This window comes from Plectropomus leopardus, chromosome 18 (genome assembly GCF_026936395.1).
Source record: "Plectropomus leopardus strain MGB_pleo_1.0 chromosome 18, ASM2693639v1, whole genome shotgun sequence".
Lineage (NCBI taxonomy): Eukaryota > Metazoa > Chordata > Actinopteri > Perciformes > Serranidae > Plectropomus > Plectropomus leopardus.
The window spans coordinates 7,624,242-7,644,187 of NC_142193.1; the positions used below are offsets into that span (position 1 = coordinate 7,624,242).

Below are 19,946 nucleotides of genomic sequence, written 5' to 3' on the forward strand. Positions count from 1 at the left end.
GCTGAAAAAATTAGGTCTTCATGAAACTAGGTCTGTAGTCAGTTTGTTTTTGAGAAAATAACTGGAACCTCTCCTGGGTCGCTAGCTGTCTCTGTCTTATGCGAATAATGTCACCCTACCATTATTCATCCTGCACACCATGGGGCGGAACCAGATGATGTAAACATGCAGGGCTCAGCCCAAACCGAGGGGGTTCTAGGGGCATGCTCCCCTGGGAACATTTTCATTATTTACAGCAGCTATATGCACTATTTTAAAAGCCATTTGGGATAATAGAATGCCCGAAGTCTGTATTTCATTTGCGAAAAACATGAAAGCTGCCAAGGAAAAAAAAAATAAGCCTGGAGATCCCACATCAATTTGTGTCAAATTTGTTTCCAATTGTCTTTATCATTCTGAAACCATAAAAGACCAAATGTTGAGGTTGACAGATTTTTACTCTGGCCACCTAAAAAGTGGCAAAATCATTTGATGCTATTATTTTTAAGTTACATAACATATGGTAGGGTAGGAATTTGACAGCATTGCTGGTGTTGAAACCTATATTTAAGATACTGTTTAGTTGACAAGTCTGCAACGTTTGAATCCATGCCATAATAATCTGAGCTTTTTCAAGTGCAAATCAAGGATCCCTAACATTGCTAAGTACCACTAATCTCCACAAGATTAACGTTTACTTAATTATATTAAATTTCTTTAGGGAATAACATAAATTGTTTTGAGAAAGCTTTCAGGGCCACCCAGTGCTCCATCCCTGCCGGTGACATTTTTTAACAGCTCTTGAATTTGTTTAATCTGACTTTAGCTTTCTTACGTGCAAGTAGCACTTGCACGTACAATTTAGCAGGCTACAATTTAGCAGGCTAATTGACACAAATTAGTTTAAGGCAAACATATAGGTGTTAAGAGGTTGGGAAAAGGTATGTTAGCAGATTTAACTTCTGTCAAAGATAAATACAGTGATTGTAAAACAATTAAAATAATAATAATAATATAAAAATACTAACTAAAAATTACTAAAAATAATCCATCTTTTGTGTACATACTATTCTATTACTTAATTATTATTATGTGTACATACCTTATTTCCTCTATGTACATACTTATTTTATTACTTATTTATTGTTATTGTTATTGTTATTTTCTTTGTTACATTTCACTTCTATAATAATAATAATAATAATGAAAAATCTAAACATTCAGTCAAACCCCCCAAAACTGCCTTTCTAGCCTTTCTAGTCATGATCATCGAGAAACACCAAATGATCACTGGGAAAAAGTCATGAAATTTCAAATTCTTGTGATGATATCTTAAAAAATAAATGTCTATTTGTGATACCACTTATATGAAAGTGATAAAAACAATGTGTACAACACACATGATGTGCTTTTAATAGTTTGTAAACAAACCGAAAATGCACAAGAACAGTCATATTTTGTTGTTTTGAAGCCTTTAAATTAGTCTCCAGTTATTTGTGCAATTACACAGTCACCTGCTTCATTCATTCCACATTTAGCTGTATTATAAGAAAACAAACAAACAAACAAAAAACCTTCTCAATGACTATGACAGACAACTAGCCCTAAATGAAAAGGACAACACAGCTTTTACGGCAGCAAATGAACCTCACAACATTTTAAAAGTGGCTATAGAGTTATGCCGTATGAATAGGAAATATTGCACATAGATAAAAAGGCTCTTGGGATGACATCATTATTAATTAAGTGAAAAGAAGTTCGTGAAAATTAGATGAGTGAGGTGGGTACAGATATTTTTCTGAAGCAGTCTACTGATCAATTAACACCTCCCTCACCCATAGCTATCACATATACTTCATTACCTGCGAATACTCTCCAAGAAAAGGGAAAAAAATCATACCATATGTACAAAGACAATATGTTTCCAAAAAAAAGAACAATTTCTAATTGACATCATTTAATACAGACCTGGCATAAAAACAGAAAGAAGCACATTAATTTTAAATTAAGTTAAATAAATTAATTTGTTAAACTCATTTGGCCAACTTTCCACATAGCTTCAAGGTCATCAATCATTTGAAAAAGAAAAGACAGCCAACTTAAGAAAAATGTGACATGAGCTTATTTTCAACATAAACATTGATTTATGAGTAATGAGACACTGCTTTCCTGCCATTGAAAACAAAGACAGTTCCAATCACAAATAACATCATAACAAGTCTTTATATACATTAGCGCACAACTCAAATATCTGATAATAGAAACAGCAATGTTCCTGATGTTTTACTTGTACAATAAGTTCAAGTTGTAATCTGATTAATGTTATCGCTAAGAGACAACCAGAATTCTTGCAATTTTTCGGAATGAACAGTGCAAGTCTACGGAAACTAAAAAATATTTTCATACTGACAACTCTTTGTGACCCTCAAACTGTTTGACAGAAAACATATTGTCAAGACTTTTGGGCTGTTCAGTAGAGGTCTTCATGGGTCAATATGTTGAAATAATTGGAAATGGGCCGGTGGAAAACCTCTCCAAACCAGATTAAATTGAGACTTACTTTTCTGGACATGGAACATATTTTTTTTTTAATTTGGGATTTTATTTGATTTTTCCTTTATTTATGTATCTATCAATCCTATATTTTGCCAGGAAATTCCCCTTGAGATATAAGATCTCTTCTTTCAGGTAGTCCTGGTCAAGATGGCACAATTAGCATAATCTTGATTTGGGACTTAAATCAGTATCCATTGCCAAGACTTGAGACATACTTGTGACTGTCCAAAGAATGGCATGGTGATCCATCAATTAACTCACAGTTGTGGATGACAATAACAGGGAGGGGTGCCATTTAACTTTTTCTTTGCAGTTCACACTATCCATCGACCTTGAAAATGCATTTTTCTCCTGCAATGATTATGAGCCACCCTTTTATCATATTTGGATCAGCTCTAGAATCAAGCATTTTGAAAAAATTCTTGACCCTACCCAAAAGTGGTCCTGGTTTGTATCTTAAAGCCGTGTTTCCAACAAACACTTTTTGGTATAGTACTCTTAGAACCGGTAAGTAACCCAGATGGACATGTACCACAGACAGTACTTTTAAATGATATTCATAGCAGTATCACAATTTCCTCCTCATCGGCCATGTAGAGGAACATCAGCACCGTGCTGATTGTCCACATAATGGGGTCATTTTCAGAACAAAAAAGAACAGGAGTAAGTGTTTAGAGTCCCTGTTGCAATCAATGTGGTATTTAAAAACAGTACATTTGTACATTGTACAAGTGAGGATTCTCTATTGACCAATCAATAGGCTAAAATGTTTCTCGCTCCACCTTTTAGTATCAGATCAGCAGTTGGTACCCCAACAAAGTGGTGATAAAAAACAGAAAAGATTGTAACGGTGGTATTGGTACCATCCACAACTTTTGACAATGGAAATGTAGAAATAAGTCCTCAAATGTGTAACAAACTAGACTGAACCAGACTGCTTGCTGAAAATGAGGCTTTGATGAGAAGCCAAGTAAACCCATAAGGACCTCTACTCTCTGGTACATCTGACTGAACAGCTGAGAACAAAAGCACTGTATACACACTTATGAGTCCATGAACTTTAAACAAAGCTAATTCTGGTAATGTGATTAGTTTAACAAATTTCCAATAGAACCCTCTGGTATGTACTGATTGTTTTACTTTTAAAGTTTGAGACTCCATTAATTAAATTTAGTCTTTTTGAGGTATATGTACTGTATCATCTATCACTGTACAGATTTTTACTGCTGGTTCTGCTGGTAAACTATAATTAATAGTATTGCACAAAAAGCTAAGACAACAAGACATGTGACAAAAGCATGATTGTTCAATTAAGAGCACATGGAATTCCATACTATAAGGCATTGCTTTAATGAAAACATCTGGACAAACTGTTCACAGTTTTAAATAATGCTTGACTGACTAGCGGTAACGACGTCCTCTTCAGTACTGATTGTTTCAGTCGACACATGAACACAAAACTACAACTCAACCTATGCCCCCCAAGCTTCAACACAATGAGTACCTGATATGTAGAAATGGAAGCAGCTGGCCAATCGCAAACTGAGCGAAGAGGGCGGGGGAGGGTCATCCTCATGGATGACAAGCAAAGAAGATGTCAACAGAAATTAAGCTAATTAAAACAACCATCAGGCTCCAGTTTCACCTGTGGGTTTAAGTCTGCAGACTGAAGCTGCCAGTTGACGGTGGTAAGAGGTTGTTTCATACACAATCATTCTATGCTACAAGCACAGTTAAAAAAAGAAAAACAAATACTCCCCATATACATATTACATCCACATATTTTGCAGACATCTGTGGAAATAATATTGATTTGGGATCTTTGCCTTATCTAAAATTAAAATTATTAATTGAGAATCCATGATAGATTCCAGGTGGGAGGAAACAAAACAAAAAAGTCAAAGGGCCAGCTTTTCTTCTTTTAATGCTGCTAACATAGCCTATTTACAATCGTCTATTGCTTGCAACAGAAATTGCCTCTGTTTTCACTAATAAGCTGATATGTCCTGGCCGTTTACCAAAGAAGAAGAGTAAAATAAACCAAACCAAAAAAGGGAATTCATTAATTGTGCTTTTTAACCCACAAATCCACTTCATCATTGAAATGGGACAATTTCAAGAGGCACCACTTGAAGTGCTTACATCAGTCAATGAGAATCTCTAAAGCTATAACAAGGACTGAAAATACAAATAGTAAATATAGTATATTTATATATTTATAAAGTTAATACAATTCCCTTCCGGTCCCATGTCCAGTTTAAAAAATATTCTTCTTCAGGCTGTCAAATGTCTGGCATGAAGGATCCCTCTGTGTCAAAGCGCAAAGCCCTTATGATGCTCTAAGAAAGAGATGTCTTTGCCGGGGGTTGATTCTGGATGACACAGGAAGCTTGTGCTAAAAAGCAGGAGGAGTTTTAATGTAGGAGATTGTTTTAAGCAGAGGACAGAACACCTCTGCTGAGGAGACTTGCTGATTTTGGAGATTTCTGTTGATGTCAGTGGTATGACTCAGGAATCCTTCAGCTAACCACTTTGCAGTTAAACAGTTACCTCGTTCTTACTGGCAGTGCGGTATGTGTGGTGGTGGCCAGGAATGTACTGTAGGTGGTCCACCGTGTGTGTTCGTCTGTTGGCAAATGCCTGCCTCTTAGACGTGGTCGCTTGGTGGTTGACCGTCAGCGTGTTGTAGTCGTTAGAGGCACTGGGTTGAGAGTGCATCTTGGTCATCTTGTGGCGGTCCATGACTGGCGTGACGGGCATCAGCATGTCGGCGTGAGACATCGCCCGAGCCATCGCCTTCTCCCGGAACTTGTCGCGCCTCATTGCTGGGGACAGCAGCAAGGGATCCTGGGAGTGGAGGCGGTCTGCTGACAGAAGCTGCTCCTCTGAGAGGTGCCGACTGCTGCTGTATGCAGCAGCTGCCATCCCGCCGTATGAAGATAAGCCATAGTCTCCGCGACGTGGCGTCCTTGGGGGAGAAAGGACGTGGTCCTGGGACATGGCCCTCTGGACTCGGCGGGGACGCTGCCGCTGCTGGTGCTGCTGGGGATCTGCATTTAGCTTCACCATGTGGGTCGGTCCCCGGCCACCGAATTCAGGATGATGATGCTTCCTCGCATAGTACTCATCTATGTCCTTATCACCTGAGGAGTGAGAAGATAAAGTTAATCAGACAACAGAATCAAGACCACTGACCTTGCTCTGAATAAATGCACCGCTGGATGCTTGAACAATATGAATGTTCATTCTAATCAAGTTAGTGAGTCTAACACTTCATAGAAGGCCATTCAAGCAGACCAACAACCCTGGGTCACTCAAAACAAAACTATAAGATTTTATTGATACCATTATCGGTTCTGTTTATCGGTTCAATTCTTCATGGACTCCCTTGATTCCTGATCAGTTTTCCGTGTGGTCAAAAAAGGCCTGCACAGGTTTTATTATCTCTGTCTAGGAACATAGTGTATTATTAAAACAACTCAATTAGTGTCCCTTTCCTACCAACATGGAACTGGTTCACTAGATAGCACCAAAGATCCAAGATCCCTGATTGGCACCAGTCCAAGAACCAGAGGTAATTGGATGGAAAAGGGGTATAGGAAGCAGTGGCATGCATTCACAGAGTGTAAAATACACGGCATTCCTGGAATTTGAACCCATGTTTTATAGAAAGATGTTTCTGAATATTTCTGGTGTTTCCACCCTTGCACAATTTTGATTTTGATTTGGAATTTTGATTCCCATTCTTCACCACAAATGTATCTATTAGACTGACAATACACTGACAATTTTTCACTCTGAAACCTTTTACACCAAGGCCAATATAGATTCAGTTGCGAATAATCCCCACAAATTATTGGCATTTAGTCTGAAAAGGTCTTTGCAACAAGCTTGTAATTGCAATTTACAGTGTAAAATAATTTCCTCTTCTGTTAATTTTGACTTGAATTATTGCAACATATGCACATTTATCTGCAGTTTGCAAGCACCAATGAATTGTGATGCATCACTGTTTGAAATCTGCACGTAAGCATGGCTAAAAAAATCACTTTCGTGAAACAGGCACTAGGACCATAAGGGCCAAGAATGGTTGAAAAGCATGAGGAATATGTTGGCACATTTAGTCTCTGTTATATTTGTCCTACACCTTGTGACTGCTGTTGAAGGGATGAGATGATAAAAGTAATCACGCAGTTGTTAAAGAGTCCTATTTAACCTGTTTTGAATGGTTTCGTCCTTTTTCTTTGTGAAAAAAACAGAACGACAGCAGAAGTTGTCCTTCAGCGTGGAGAGGACTCATCAGCATGCCACAATACACAACAGATCATGAGCTGGTTTTGCCTGAATGGGCAACCAGTTGATCCCCTGCCAGAAAGCAGGTTGGTCTCTCCGCTGGGTGCTCCTAATGTTGAAGTCATTTACAGATGTATTAACCACAGGCGGCATTCAGCTCTTGGCAGACTTTTATCTACCTGTTTTTGGCAGCGATGGCTCACAGGGGGACACTACCACACAAGCTCTCTGATTAACTGTTGCGGCTGAGGGGTCGTTACCTCTGCAGTAGTTAATTATTGCAGAACACAGAGGTCGAATGGCCGTTTTAGGACCATACCACGCTTCACAGAGTCGTGGAGAAGAGGGATGATGGGAATTGTTTGTGCGAATGCTCAGCTCTCTGGGAGAGATGTCATGCCTGGATACAGAAGGTCACCTTATTGCCTCTCCATGAGGGGTTTCATGTCCACTGCTCTGTGCATTCTCAATGAAAGAGGCCCAACTTTGGCCTGTGGCGATGCACTTCAGCATTTTTCCCTGAAGGCTTGGTTTGGATGTGACATTATGGCAGAAAATGTCACCAAACTCAACCAGAGGGTACAAGTATACACACAGTCGAGAAGCTGTGGCCCATAGCTGCATCAATAGGTCAAACTCCAGTCACTGTGTGAGATCTGTAGTGATTATACACTTAAATGTTAATGTGGCAGGAGTGTATTATGTCCTGCTATGATGAGAAAAGATGCAACATTAATTCTCAAATAAAAGGTGAGTTTCAGGTAATAGCCAAGGCCTGGGAAGACACCAACAAATAAAGATGAAATATAAACCATTTGGGGTGGTTGGTCATGACATAGTCACACTCCACTACTCTTTCTTTTTAATTGAAATTCAGTTTTTGTTCACTAGCAATTTCCAGTTTCCTTTTATTCTGACATTTCCCAAAAGCTGTTTAATTAACCTTCAATAGAACTTTTTCTGAAAATATCAAGTATCCAAGCTGTGCGCTGTTGCATGACAAAGGCAGCATATAAAAGAAAAGGAGAGGCAGTCTGCACACTTTTGCGCCCCGTCCTTGTTCACATATTTGGCTCCCAAAAACATGGTTAATAGAAACTTTGCATCTTGATATTCTGGCAAGCTTTCGGGCATTTATGAAAAACATAGTGTGCACATTGCTGGAAATAAAATTCCAGCAATGTGCACACTATGTTTTTCATAAATGAAAGTTCAAGTATACTGAAGTATAAGTATATATGTTACATTTCTGTATGGGCGGCAGCAGGAGGGGATCTTATTTATTTCCTGCAAAGCTTTTAATGTAAAAGCTGCTGAACGTGTTCATATCCATTGATTGTCACCTTGCCGAGGTTGACTAATAAAACAGAAGCAATTTGAAATAATTAGTGAATGCAAAGGTATTTCTTTTTAGAGAAGAAACTCTGAGCCAAAGAGTGGTGAGTATCACATGAATGTTGATTGTTGTACTGATTGGATTGGTGTTGTGGAAATGTATATTGCGAATTTATTATGGCAACATGTAAACATGGAGGCAGTGTTGATTTTGCAGTAGTCAGCATCAACAGAAAGACTTCTTATAAAAATATAATATATAATATGCTCAGAGAATTTAAGCCTCTCTCTCTACAATTGAGGTTAATGAAGACTTGAGAATTCACTGAAACATTAATTTCAGTAGAAGGCTTCTCCGCTGCCTAAAAACACCTGACTACAAATGCACCTCTTCTTTCTCGAAAACTGCCTTTTCCCCGCACTTGATTTAAGACCTCCTTTTTCATAAGCGTACACACGTTACACCGTTTACACTTTAAATGACTGGAATGATTTAAGGGGGGGTGATGCATATTGCTCCATCTCATCTCTGCGGCACCTATAAAATGCAGCACTTTAAAATTAACATGATTGCGAGAGGCTAAAGGGTCCCAAACGTGGAGTGGAGCTGCAAACAGGAAATAGCTAACAACGGCTAATTAAACCCCAGCTCCCACTCTGCGAGATTAGATTCAATATAAGCAGTATATTTATGTGTCAGCTATTGATCACAGAAGACTGTAATCATATAATGCACTAACACTCGTGAAACTGGTGGAACATCAATTATAAAGTGATTTTTAGAGAGGTTTGGAGCATAAGCGGTGAAATTAAAAAGGGGACATGCAGCAATTTAATTATTTTTTTTCTTTGTGGGCGGATTAAAGGTGGCTTGTTTGTTCTTAAAGGTGTTTTAATCCCTTTTAGGGTGATTAAGGTGAAAGACAACAAAGCCAAACAAGATTTCTCCTCCTTTTTGTAGCCTCCTTGGAGAAGCTGCGTAGGTCACTTTAGAGCAGCATCCTCAATCCCTGCCTTGTTGACATGACTGAAGGACAAGTGGATGGAAGAGCAGCCACACACACAAGCACAAGCACACACATGTATAAAATTGCAAATAAACCGTACTGATTTAATTTAGTCATCATCATCTCTCCAGATGGTTTAATTAAAATACCAACTAATTATATTACTTTTAGGCTTGTTTCCAAAGACCTCACACATGCTTGAACCCACAATTTAATTCTTTTTGTAGCGGTCGGGCTTTCTTGAAGGGACGACTTTGCTTGCTCATTTGACAAATTCTGCAGGGCTCCTGTCTCAAATTCGAAAAGCCTCTTTGTCGTTTGGCGTGATTCATCTCCGTGGTTTTCCGTGTGTGTGTACAAGGCTCCGGCGAGATAAGAGCAAAGCCCAGAGTTGATAAGGGAGAGAGAAAGCAAATGTATAAAAGACGAACGTTGAACAGGGCTGAAAGGAGATTGCACCAATGCATGTTTTTCTATTACACAACCCAATGACACATTTAAATGGCTTTCTCTGAGTGTGTAACGTCTCCTAAGATTCAAGGACAGTGAATGGTGCATTCACATGTGTGCGGTACAACTGCAGAGCAATTTGAAGATCTGCTATGCATTAAAATTTGTTCCTGCAAATAATGCTTTGAAGGGAAAAGTACAGCACAAGTACTCTCTAACGCTCTGCAATGTTTTCACTGATAAATCACTGTAAACATAGAGTACCTTCTTGAGCCCAAAGGAAATGTTTTTAGAAAAGATTAACTGTCAACAAATCGGTTAAATGCGATAACTCACAGCACAGCACACCAGCAAGCATACAGTGTGTTGTGCTTGAATCAATCGACTGACAAATAGGGAACATGATGGCACACTTAGCAGCACATATTCACTGTCTGTTTACTTGAGTGTATTAAAGGAAGACAAGGTGAAAGCCGCTACCAAAAAATGTGCTGTTCGATGAGTTCACTGACTTAAAGTAATTTTCATGCTCAGATGAGACGAGTCCAGCTGTGACCAGAGCGTCCCCCTCCGATGATCTTGTCGCTTTAATTCAACATTTTTAGCTCATCTGAAAGCGGTTTATCTCAAAGTGACGCATGAAAAATGGATGGTCTCAAGTGGAGGATCTGAAGTGTAAGTAGGCGACTAAATATGGGAGATTTTACAAGATGTTTTTGTTCCTGATGCTTTAAAGGTTCTGTTTGAACTGCGTTTGCAAAATTCTCCAGAGCTCTGCATCACTTTGAAACAGAGGAGAGATAAATGCAACCACAATTCTGCTTTTAATACAGCTTGGGATTATCTAAACAAAACATTCAAATTAAAGAAATAGTTTGTACATTTTCACTCCATTACACTGTAAACCAGGCTACAACAGAACTTTAGGCCCAGTGCAACTATTGGCAATTGTTTTATCATTGAAATCTAACCTTGAATGCCCCAAAAGTAAATTTACAATCCCAATCCCCTTATGCACAATGTATACAAAAAAACAGATATTTCATATATATCTTTAAAAAAATTTAGCTTGACTGCTACCAACCCTTGTCTTATTTCCAGGTCATCAAATACACTTTGTCACATCCTTAAGAATCTCATAGTGACAAATCACAAGGCTCCCTTTAGTCTCTATGCACAGCTGAAACACGTTCCAGTGCGTGGTTAATGTTTGGTAACAGTTGGACTCTGAAACAAAACTCCTTGGATAAGTTTAGGAAAAGATCATGGTCTGCCCTTTCCCGCAAGACGTACATACGTAAGTTGTGTAATACTGTGTTCAAACAGCTGTGTTCAAACAGCATTGACTTTCATACATTTCATACATGTGATGTAAGTACATCACATGTACTTACACAAGTACTACCCCAACTTTTAAGGGTAGACTTAAGACCTTCCTCTTTGATAAAGCTTATAATTAGGGCTGGCTCAGGTTGCCTGGACCAGCCCATAGTTAAGCTGACATAGGTTTAACCTGCCGGGGGACTTCCTCTGATACGCTGAGCTCCTTTTCCTTCTCTCAATGCCGCCATCGGAAAATCATGCATGTCTGTTAACTGCATTGCCATTTGCAAGCTTAGCTTAGCCTCAGTAGTTTAGCTTAGCCTTACATCTGTGATAGCCACGTGATACTCTCACTACCTGGGGTTCGCGATCACAGAGCCTGGGTCTGTTGAATTGCACTACGCTAATCCTGTTGCCTCTCGGGAGTATTCTTGCTCCCTTGTTTCCTAGTTTTCCTGGATCCTGGCTGTAACCTTGGCTGTCCCTGACCGTGGTGATAGCTGTGCTGATGCTGTGACCCTGCCTTTGGTTGTGCTCGATACTGATACTATGCCCCCCGCTCGCCCTGATTGTGGTCTGGTCCTGGTTGCGCCGATGTTGTGATCTTGCCTTTGGACACCTCCCTATCAACATATGCATGAGACTGTTATCATCACCCTCAACATCATCATAGAGTGCAATTAATAATTTCACACCTACCGTTATTGTAATATGACATGCATCTGTTTCTATTATTGCCGTGCCTCTCTGCCCCTCTCTCCCCCTCTCTCCCCCTCTCCTCCCCTCTCTCTTTCTCTTTCCTTTTTTGCCATGATTGTATTTCATTTGTTATTTACGACATCTATTGCTCGTCTGTCTGTCCTGGAAGAGGGATCCCTTCCTTTTTTTTTTTTTTCCCCCGGTACAGGGTTTCTTTTTTGGGAGTTTTTCCTTGGGCGATGTGAGGGTCTAAGGGCAGAGGGATGTCGTACACTGTAAAGCCCTCTGAGGCAAAAATGTATCCGAATAGACTCCTTGGTTTAATAAAGGTTGAAACAGCCAAAGAAAATCCAGATGTATACAGCAAACATGCAACAGATAAGTGGTGGTCATGAGGTTGCATCCACGTCATTATCCAGCTTTGCGTAGACATTAAGGCGCCATCTTTTTGGCGTATAAAAGCCATTCAACTGAAAAAATGCTCTTAATATGTCATTAAGAGACATTAGCAACATGACATGGGCTGCAGATGGAGCCAAATTACATGCCAATTAGATGTCAGTCGATGGGGCCGATAGATGAGTCGATGGGAATGAGTATGGTGGCTCTTGCGCACTGTCATGCATTTTAAGAAGTTTATTTCCCTAAAAAGGTGAAAAAGTGAGAAAATTATCCGCAGGATGAGCCACCAAACATCTGGAGATACTTATCATGATGCATGTCTCTGTAATGGACATTCAGATGTTTCATCAGGCCAGACACGGTGAGTGTGGCAACCCTTTATTTTACAGGGTATGAGGGTGACATCATTCTTGCTTTTTTTTTTTTAAATGCATAAGGCAAAAATACAGCGATGGAGGACAAATGAAGGACCGCCGACTTAATCTGTGGAGAGAGGAGGAGTATTTACTTAAGTCAGACTTGAGGGCCAGCTCGTAGGAGGGCGGCAGATGGCTGAGGTTCTGGAAGGATCTGGACAGGGACAGGTCGTAGGGCTCCGTGGCTGAGGTCAGAATGTTGTTCATCCGCTGGGGTCTCTCTACAGGGGACAGAGGAGGAAGCAGTGCGGTGCAGTCAGAGTACAGTCAGTCAGAAAGATGGGTTATACACCGGGAGTCTTTACTGGAGGAGAGATAGAGAGGGCAAGGTGTGATGTAGCAGCATGTGCGGATTGAGAAAGACTTGTACTGGAGGTCGTTAGCTTTTGGGAAGGAGGGTTGAAAAGGTCTGTTTGCATTTCGAGATGTACGTCAGTGTGATTTTGCCTGACCCTATTTGCTCCACAATCAATAATTTCGTGTTGTGTTATTACAGCCACGGCTGCAGGCAGGGAGCCGCTGCATTAACAATAGAGGTGCATACAGTCCAAATGTGAAGTGAATATTTTCTTCACTATATTTGAGCACAAGACTGTGTTTAATTGGTGCAACCAGCCATAGCACTGACAGAACATATGCCAGCTGTAGTTAGCTAGTTGGGAGTAACTATGTGCTTTAAAAGGACTAAAAGACCCAAGAAATGTATTTATCTTATGTTTATGTCCCCTAAAATGTTTGACCTTGATAAAACAAAGCTCTTTCGCAAGTCAACCTAGCACTTGTAGCGCTATGGCAGGGCTGGAGAGAGCGGAAAGCTAAAGCATTGATAGTGAACAGGGTGGATGTCAGATTCTGAATTTATCAATGAGGGAGAAAGAGAAGGTCCTGTCAGGTAGGTCCCTTTTCAGAGGTTTTTGGGTTTTTTTCTTTTCTTTTCTTTTTTTTTTTATGTTGGAACATCCTTTTTAACAATTTATTTATCGTAGCAAAGTATTTTTACATACTTCATAATGTGTCTGGAGGGTAATTTAATAATCTTGTTTCTTTTTTCTTCTGTTTTCTATTGTCATTTTCTTCCTTTGTTTTTACATACATGAAATGGAGTCGTCTGCAAAGAAAAGTGCCACATAAACAGCATTGGGATCCATGTCTTACACTGACTTCTTTTTGTTGGGGGGGGGGGTCAATGCTCTATGCACGTTTTTACTAAGATATACATTAAAAAATATAATTAAAAGAAAACTTAACATACATGTACTTGTAAAACATAAAAAACTGAAGCAAAACTTTCATCCACTGAAATATTCACAGGGAACACCCTAATAATTAAAATGTGGTTATAGACAGAATTTTAGAAAATAGGGTTAATTGCTTATTGAGGCAAACTGAACTCCTCGATATGTAAAGAGAGTCTGGTGACTTTCCCTTTGAGCTTTTCAAGGTCATGGTTTACTAAGTGTTGACGACTTATAGCATCAATAAAATGTACTAATCTCTGCTTCTTTCCCGTCACACATTCTGAGCAAACTGCAAATCTGTTAACTGTGTCTAAGCAGCTCAAGTGACACATTGTAAAATTCCTTCAACAGTTTTGGGTATCAGTGATATGTGTGGCACCATGAAGGCTCCCTGCACTGTGCGGAGCTCCTGTGGCTTCAGTATTTGGGACGCCCAGTCATGGGTCAGGAGGCGCAGTGGGTGGGGAGGGCTGGGATACCGTCAGGGACTCTGGTGCTGGATTTAAAAATAGGACTGGGTGGCTACTGCGGCAAGGAGGACAGGGACACAGAACACCAAGGAACATATGGTGTAGAGGGGAGACATTCACTGAGTTGGAAAAAGAGTGCGCCGGCATGTGTGTGGGTTTGTAGGGAAGATAGAGCCGGTTAGGTGGAGTGAAACAGTAAGAAAAATGTGTGAAGTAGAGATTTCGAGATCGGACCAAAGGTCATGGGTTGCAATGCAGCGGCGTGAAACTTTGTGATAGCAAAAAATACACAAGCGCTGAAAAAAAAAAGACAGAAAGAAAAAGGATAATAAAAAAATGACCCCCAGTGTGCAGGTAAAGAATTTTGATCTCTACATGATATATGTGGAAGAAAAAGTGAAGAAAAATACACATAAACACCACGTGTATGTGTATTACTTACCGTATCTCATTTGTCTGTGGGCTAACAAATCCAAGTGAGAAAGAAAGGATCAATAACAATAAATGTGCACAGTATGTTGCAACCAAACCTCTTATAGCATAGGTTGCTGAAAGCCAATATTGTAAGGAGGTTGCCAAGGGTTAAACAGAGTCTAAACCAGCAAATCGGGAATAATGCATAAGAGCTACCATCCTCATCAGAAGCTAAATAGACTTCCAAAGCGCAGTTTGAAGAGTTTTATTTGGTGCTGAAAGTACTTTTGAAACCCATTTTCCCAGTGAAAAGGCAGTCCTGTTTAAGAGGCAGACGAGCACATGCAGAATGTGGACTGCTGCACTCCATTAATGGCGGAAAAGTTTGTATAATGTATCAACGACACTGACACAAGCTGTGCCTCTGCAGTTTTCATAATATCATACAGGAGATTTTTTATTACGGGTAAAGCCAGATTCCCTCTTTAATTACACCGTGTTTCATTTCATTGCCGTTTAGATGCAGGAGCATTCAGTAACTCCACACTTAAACCTGCTCTCCTTTCACACCAAATCACATTTAGAGAAATAGATGGAATGCAATAACAGTAATTGAGTTTTCAATAACTGCAGCAAACTGCACAGATGATCCTTTGATTATCATACACTCTTTTGCTTTTCATTTTCTCTGAGGACTTCTTTATCAGTTTCTCAGATTTTAATTTCCCTGTGAAAGATAAACTTTTGTCCTTGAAATTGGAAATCACAAGAGTTGTTTGGAGTACTTTCATTTAGAGAAATACAATAATGCATATCATTTGGGAATGTCTCGTCGGGTCAATAACCGCTGCTTAAAGCCAGAGCAGACTACACAGAACTTTATTTTAGCATTGAAAAGATACAGCAAGGTGACATTGGGTTACTTTTCTGGCATGAATTCCACATTAACATTTTCAGTGCAGATTTATACAGTGACGTTTTGCACTATATGTCACATCACATCTCCAGTTAAGGACTATACTACATTAGTGTGTTGACTTACCCAGTTTAGGTGTGAGTGCAGTCAGATCCAGGTGGCTGTGCTGGTAGTCATGGTGGTGGTTTCCTATGGTAAGAAGAACATAGAGTTAATGATCAATGTCAACATGGCAGGTTTAAATAACAAGAAGAACTGTTTAGTCCTCACCCTTAATGTTAAAGGGTAATTGCAATAATCTCACCAGAAATAAACCATTTTCATATTTTAAATATCAATTGAGGCGCAAAAATTTTAACAATGTCTCTTTTCAGTTGCAATGTTTTGGATAGCATGGCTGTAGACGATTATTGCTTTTCCATACACGTGTTGGCTTTGCTTGACTAAGGTTGACTCGATGCATCAGCCCAGCACCCATTTGGATGTGGTGGGGCGCACTTTGGCCCAACTGCGGAGACAGTCCATCCTGGGTGCAACTCAGCACATTAACACTGGTAATGGAAACACAAATGAATGTGGCATGGTTTCACCTGGTCAGGCAAACAGCAACATTTGCCATAAAATAATTTCTCTAGTGGCCACCTTTGAGGCTGGCTCCAGAAGTGAGACAGTCCCCACGTTAAAATTCCCATCTTTACAGCACAAATAAACAACCTGGTACAGAACTGTTTTTGGATGCTATAGCTTATTTCAACATTCATGACATCCGTACTGCAGGGGAATTTTTATATAACTTTTATGTTACATTAAGGCTTAAAGATATGCTTAATTGAGGACATGGCCTCTTTTGGTAACAGGCTGTTTGCGGATAGTGTCTTTGGGTTCTTAATCAGATCCATCCGTTGGTCCTGCAAAGCTATACGCTCTTGTCCAAATACAGTCACTTCTAGCTCCAAACAACCAAGATGGCAACAGATAAAATTTGACACTTCAAAGCAGGATACCAAAAACCAGTGGTTGACATCACTGTAGCTACATCCATTATTTTATAATATGGGCACGGCCAAAAATGCCAATGGAAAAGCCTTACAGTGTCTACAGGCTACTTGTCAATTCATTATGCAAGGACTTCAAACTGGCCATTATGAAGTACTACAATATGCTATTTAAATAACCTTGTCTTGCTGATAATACGAATACCTTGTAGATGATCATTGCTTCTGGTACTGCATGGGGGTACATGAGAATTCTTTTAAAAATGATTCTCAAATATCAATCATGCATAATTCCTTAAACAATTATTTTATGTCTGATAAAACCTATTGTCCATTTAATATTCCTATTTTCAAGTTCTGAAACAGATGCATTTATGGTCAAGTTTATGTTTATTTTTACCAAAAATGTTTTGTCTGAGGGTAATTGGCTGAAAAAATATTTCAGCAGGGGTACATTAATCAAAATAAGTTTGAGAACCACAGTGGGTGATTTTGGTAAACTAGCCCTTTATAAACAAAGTCCCTTTGTGAGTTAAACACAGCAAGCTGTCTGACAAATGTTATCATCCTGTTCGACCGAGTATCAGATGGCTTTTCCATCCCGTCCAGTCAGTGTTTGACGTTTCTTCTGATATGAGAGCTCTGATTTGTTCAGCTTGTCTCAAGTGAGCGGTAAACTGTCACGGCTCAGTTATGGGACTGTGAGTGTTTCTTCCATTTGACAGAATCCACAGTGAACCACTGCTTTGCCAAAAAAATGATTGATTACACCCTCTTTATTCGGCAACATGGAAGCAGCTACACCTCATGGTGATCCATCTTTGCTGTAAGCGACTTATTTGATGTTGCGGTAATATCGTTATGTGTTGTTCAAGTGGTTAAAGAACAAAGCAACATCATCTGAGACCTCCATCACTGAGCAGCGATGGGAGTTCAAATAATTTCAGAGTGAAAATATTGCCTTTATTCAATTACGCTTTATGCTGCTGAATAGCAAAGCAAACAAAACACGGATCTATGATAGTTGTACCTCATTTGCATTTAAATATGTTCATCTATCATCCCATACGAGTGTTAAAGACAATAAAAACCTGCCTCTGATAGCTTAAACCTACACATACGAGCTCTTTAGCAAGCTCTGAAGTGACGACAGGGGGATTGTGTTCTGCTTTTGTTAAAGATCAGTGCCTGTATTTCAAAGATAATGCTTTCCCCAGCGGCTGGATATGACATTTCTGACAGATGTTATTTGACTTTTGCTAAGATCAAACCAGCGTAAAGATGAATTGTTCAGATTTCAATGTGGTGCTGGTATTTCTTGTTTATCTCAACTGAAATTGATATTCAGTTCAGCAAAAGAGGAAATGTAAAGACTCTGGTTAAATGGTTTAAAGTAGTTGTGTACCATAATTATGAAACAAGTCTTTGGTCCGTTCTCCCTGCAGCTGCTTTCCAATCTCACAGGTTTGATCAAGGGACCAATTATAGCAGCTACAGAGCGCTCAGCTAAATTACCCAGCTATGAACTTGAAATGAAAGCAGTTTTCCACCAAATAAATAACAACCTTTTACTATCTGTGTAATTGCAGATACTGTTTTTCCACCACAGCAGAGAGAAAACCGTCTGCCACATGAATTTTGTACATTAAAATGTACAACGAGTGTTTAGCCAGGGTTCAAAAGTTTATCACCCAGCGAGGATGGTTTTTCTTTGAGGTATTCTCCGGTTCAGGGTTTACATGTGTGTGATCCAATTATCCCTTTTATGGGAGATATTTGACTGTTATTGCTACTATTGTGTAGCAACTAAACTGAGCACACATTGCGAAAAAGAAACTATTAATTTGTTTATGAGGAGGGTGGATTTCACAGAAAAGTCTGGTCCCGGCACTTGATAGATGTAGCCAGGCATGAATCAGCCCTCAGGAAAGTGGGCAAATCACACGACACAGAGCAGTCAGAGGGAATGCATTCGCAGCAAATAGAGTTATTTCTGAGGCTCAAGTGTTTGTTGCTTTAGTTTACTTTGGTCATTGGAGAACAGCGTTAACTGAAAAACTGCAGCAAAGATGTCTGAAAATGTGAGTCTGTGTCCTCAAGTAAACTGCAGTGATGTGAACAACTAAAAGACCCTTCAACAGGCTCAGTATGGGTGTGAGGAGAGCACACCCATACTGAGCCTGTTGAGGGTATGCTGATGCTATTCATGTTTCTTTGTTCTGTAACTTCCGAGACAGAAAAATTATACCAAAGACAAAAACAAGTTCATCATGCAAACTTGAAGTCACAGCTAGTAGTATCTAATGTGTTTAGACACTGTCTTCCTGTGGAGGCCCTGGGGGTGAAAAAACATGGCAGTATTTCAGAAAACAAAGCAACATATTAGAAAACACACCAACATTTCACAAAACAAAACAATTTTTTTTAAACAGTGCGTAGTGTTTTCTGAAACGTTTTGTGAAATGTTCTGTTTTCTGAAATGTAGTAATGTGGTAAATGTTATAGTGTTTTGTTAGATGTAGTGTTTTGATAAATGTAGTGTTTTCTCAAATTCTGAAGTGCATTGGAAAAAAATTGCTTTGAGTAATGTTGTAGCATTTTGGTAATATTGTAGCATTTTCTGTGTGTTTTTGGAGATGTAGTGTTTTGAGAAATGTATTTTTGGGGGAATGTTTTGTTTTCTGAAATGCTTCAATGTTTTGTGAAATGTAGTAATGTTTGCTCAAGTGTTGTAGTGTTTTGATGCTGGGGGAACAGTAGATCATCGAACAAAAATTGACAAAAAAAAGAAACTGAGTGCGCCGTAGGTGCAATAAAAACTACAGTATGTTGCAACAGCTGTGGATAGAGTCTCTCTCCCTCTTTGTCGCTCTCCAGCTGCACCTTAAGACCTCACATGCTGATATTCTGAGAGGGCACACTGTAGATTTCAATGAATTTAAACAGTAAATTCATGATGTAAAAACCAAGAAGGAACAAAACATTAAATACTGTATGTTAAAAAGTATGTGGACACCAAAACATTGCAGCCACAGGTGATTATTAAATATGTCATGCCAAAACCATGGGCTTTAATGAGCTGCTATAACAACCTCCGCTCCATTGGTTTCATGTTTTTCACCAGATGTTCGAACCTGGCTGTAGGGATTTGCTCCCATTCAGCCAAGAGAGCATCACTGAGGTCTAACACTGATGTAGGGAGATAAGGTCTGGCTCACAGTCGGTGATCCAGTTCATCCCAAAGGTGTTGGATGGAGTTGATGTCAAGGCTCTTTGCAGGCCAGTCATGTCTGAGTTTGGGAATCCATTTTTTTTCTCTTTTTAGGAATATTTTTGGGCATTTTTACCTTGTTTTAATGGTTGACAGTAAAGAGAAAGGAGGCTATGACATGCAGCAAACAGGGCACGAGGGAAAACATTTCTCTATGGACCCCAAGAGTTTGGTGCAATTAA

The 19,946-nt window shown here is 39.5% G+C and overlaps 1 protein-coding gene across 2 annotated transcripts in view; it reads right to left on the reverse strand.

The window, feature by feature from the left end:
• Nucleotides 1-1,369: 1,369 nt before the first annotated feature.
• Nucleotides 1,370-19,946, reverse strand: part of shisa6a (shisa family member 6a) — a 94,377-nt gene continuing 75,800 nt past the window's right edge. The window contains exons 6-9 of one of the 2 annotated variants that reach the window (XM_042505523.2): nt 15,625-15,687; nt 14,611-14,631; nt 12,553-12,681; nt 1,370-5,678 (exon numbers count right to left, since the gene is read on the reverse strand). In XM_042505523.2, coding sequence (XP_042361457.1) covers nt 5,074-5,678; nt 12,553-12,681; nt 14,611-14,631; nt 15,625-15,687 — 818 coding nt within the window. In that variant the 3' untranslated portion in view covers nt 1,370-5,073. The remainder of the gene's footprint in view (nt 5,679-12,552; nt 12,682-14,610; nt 14,632-15,624; nt 15,688-19,946) is intronic. The other variant, XM_088069260.1, reaches the window with a different exon arrangement.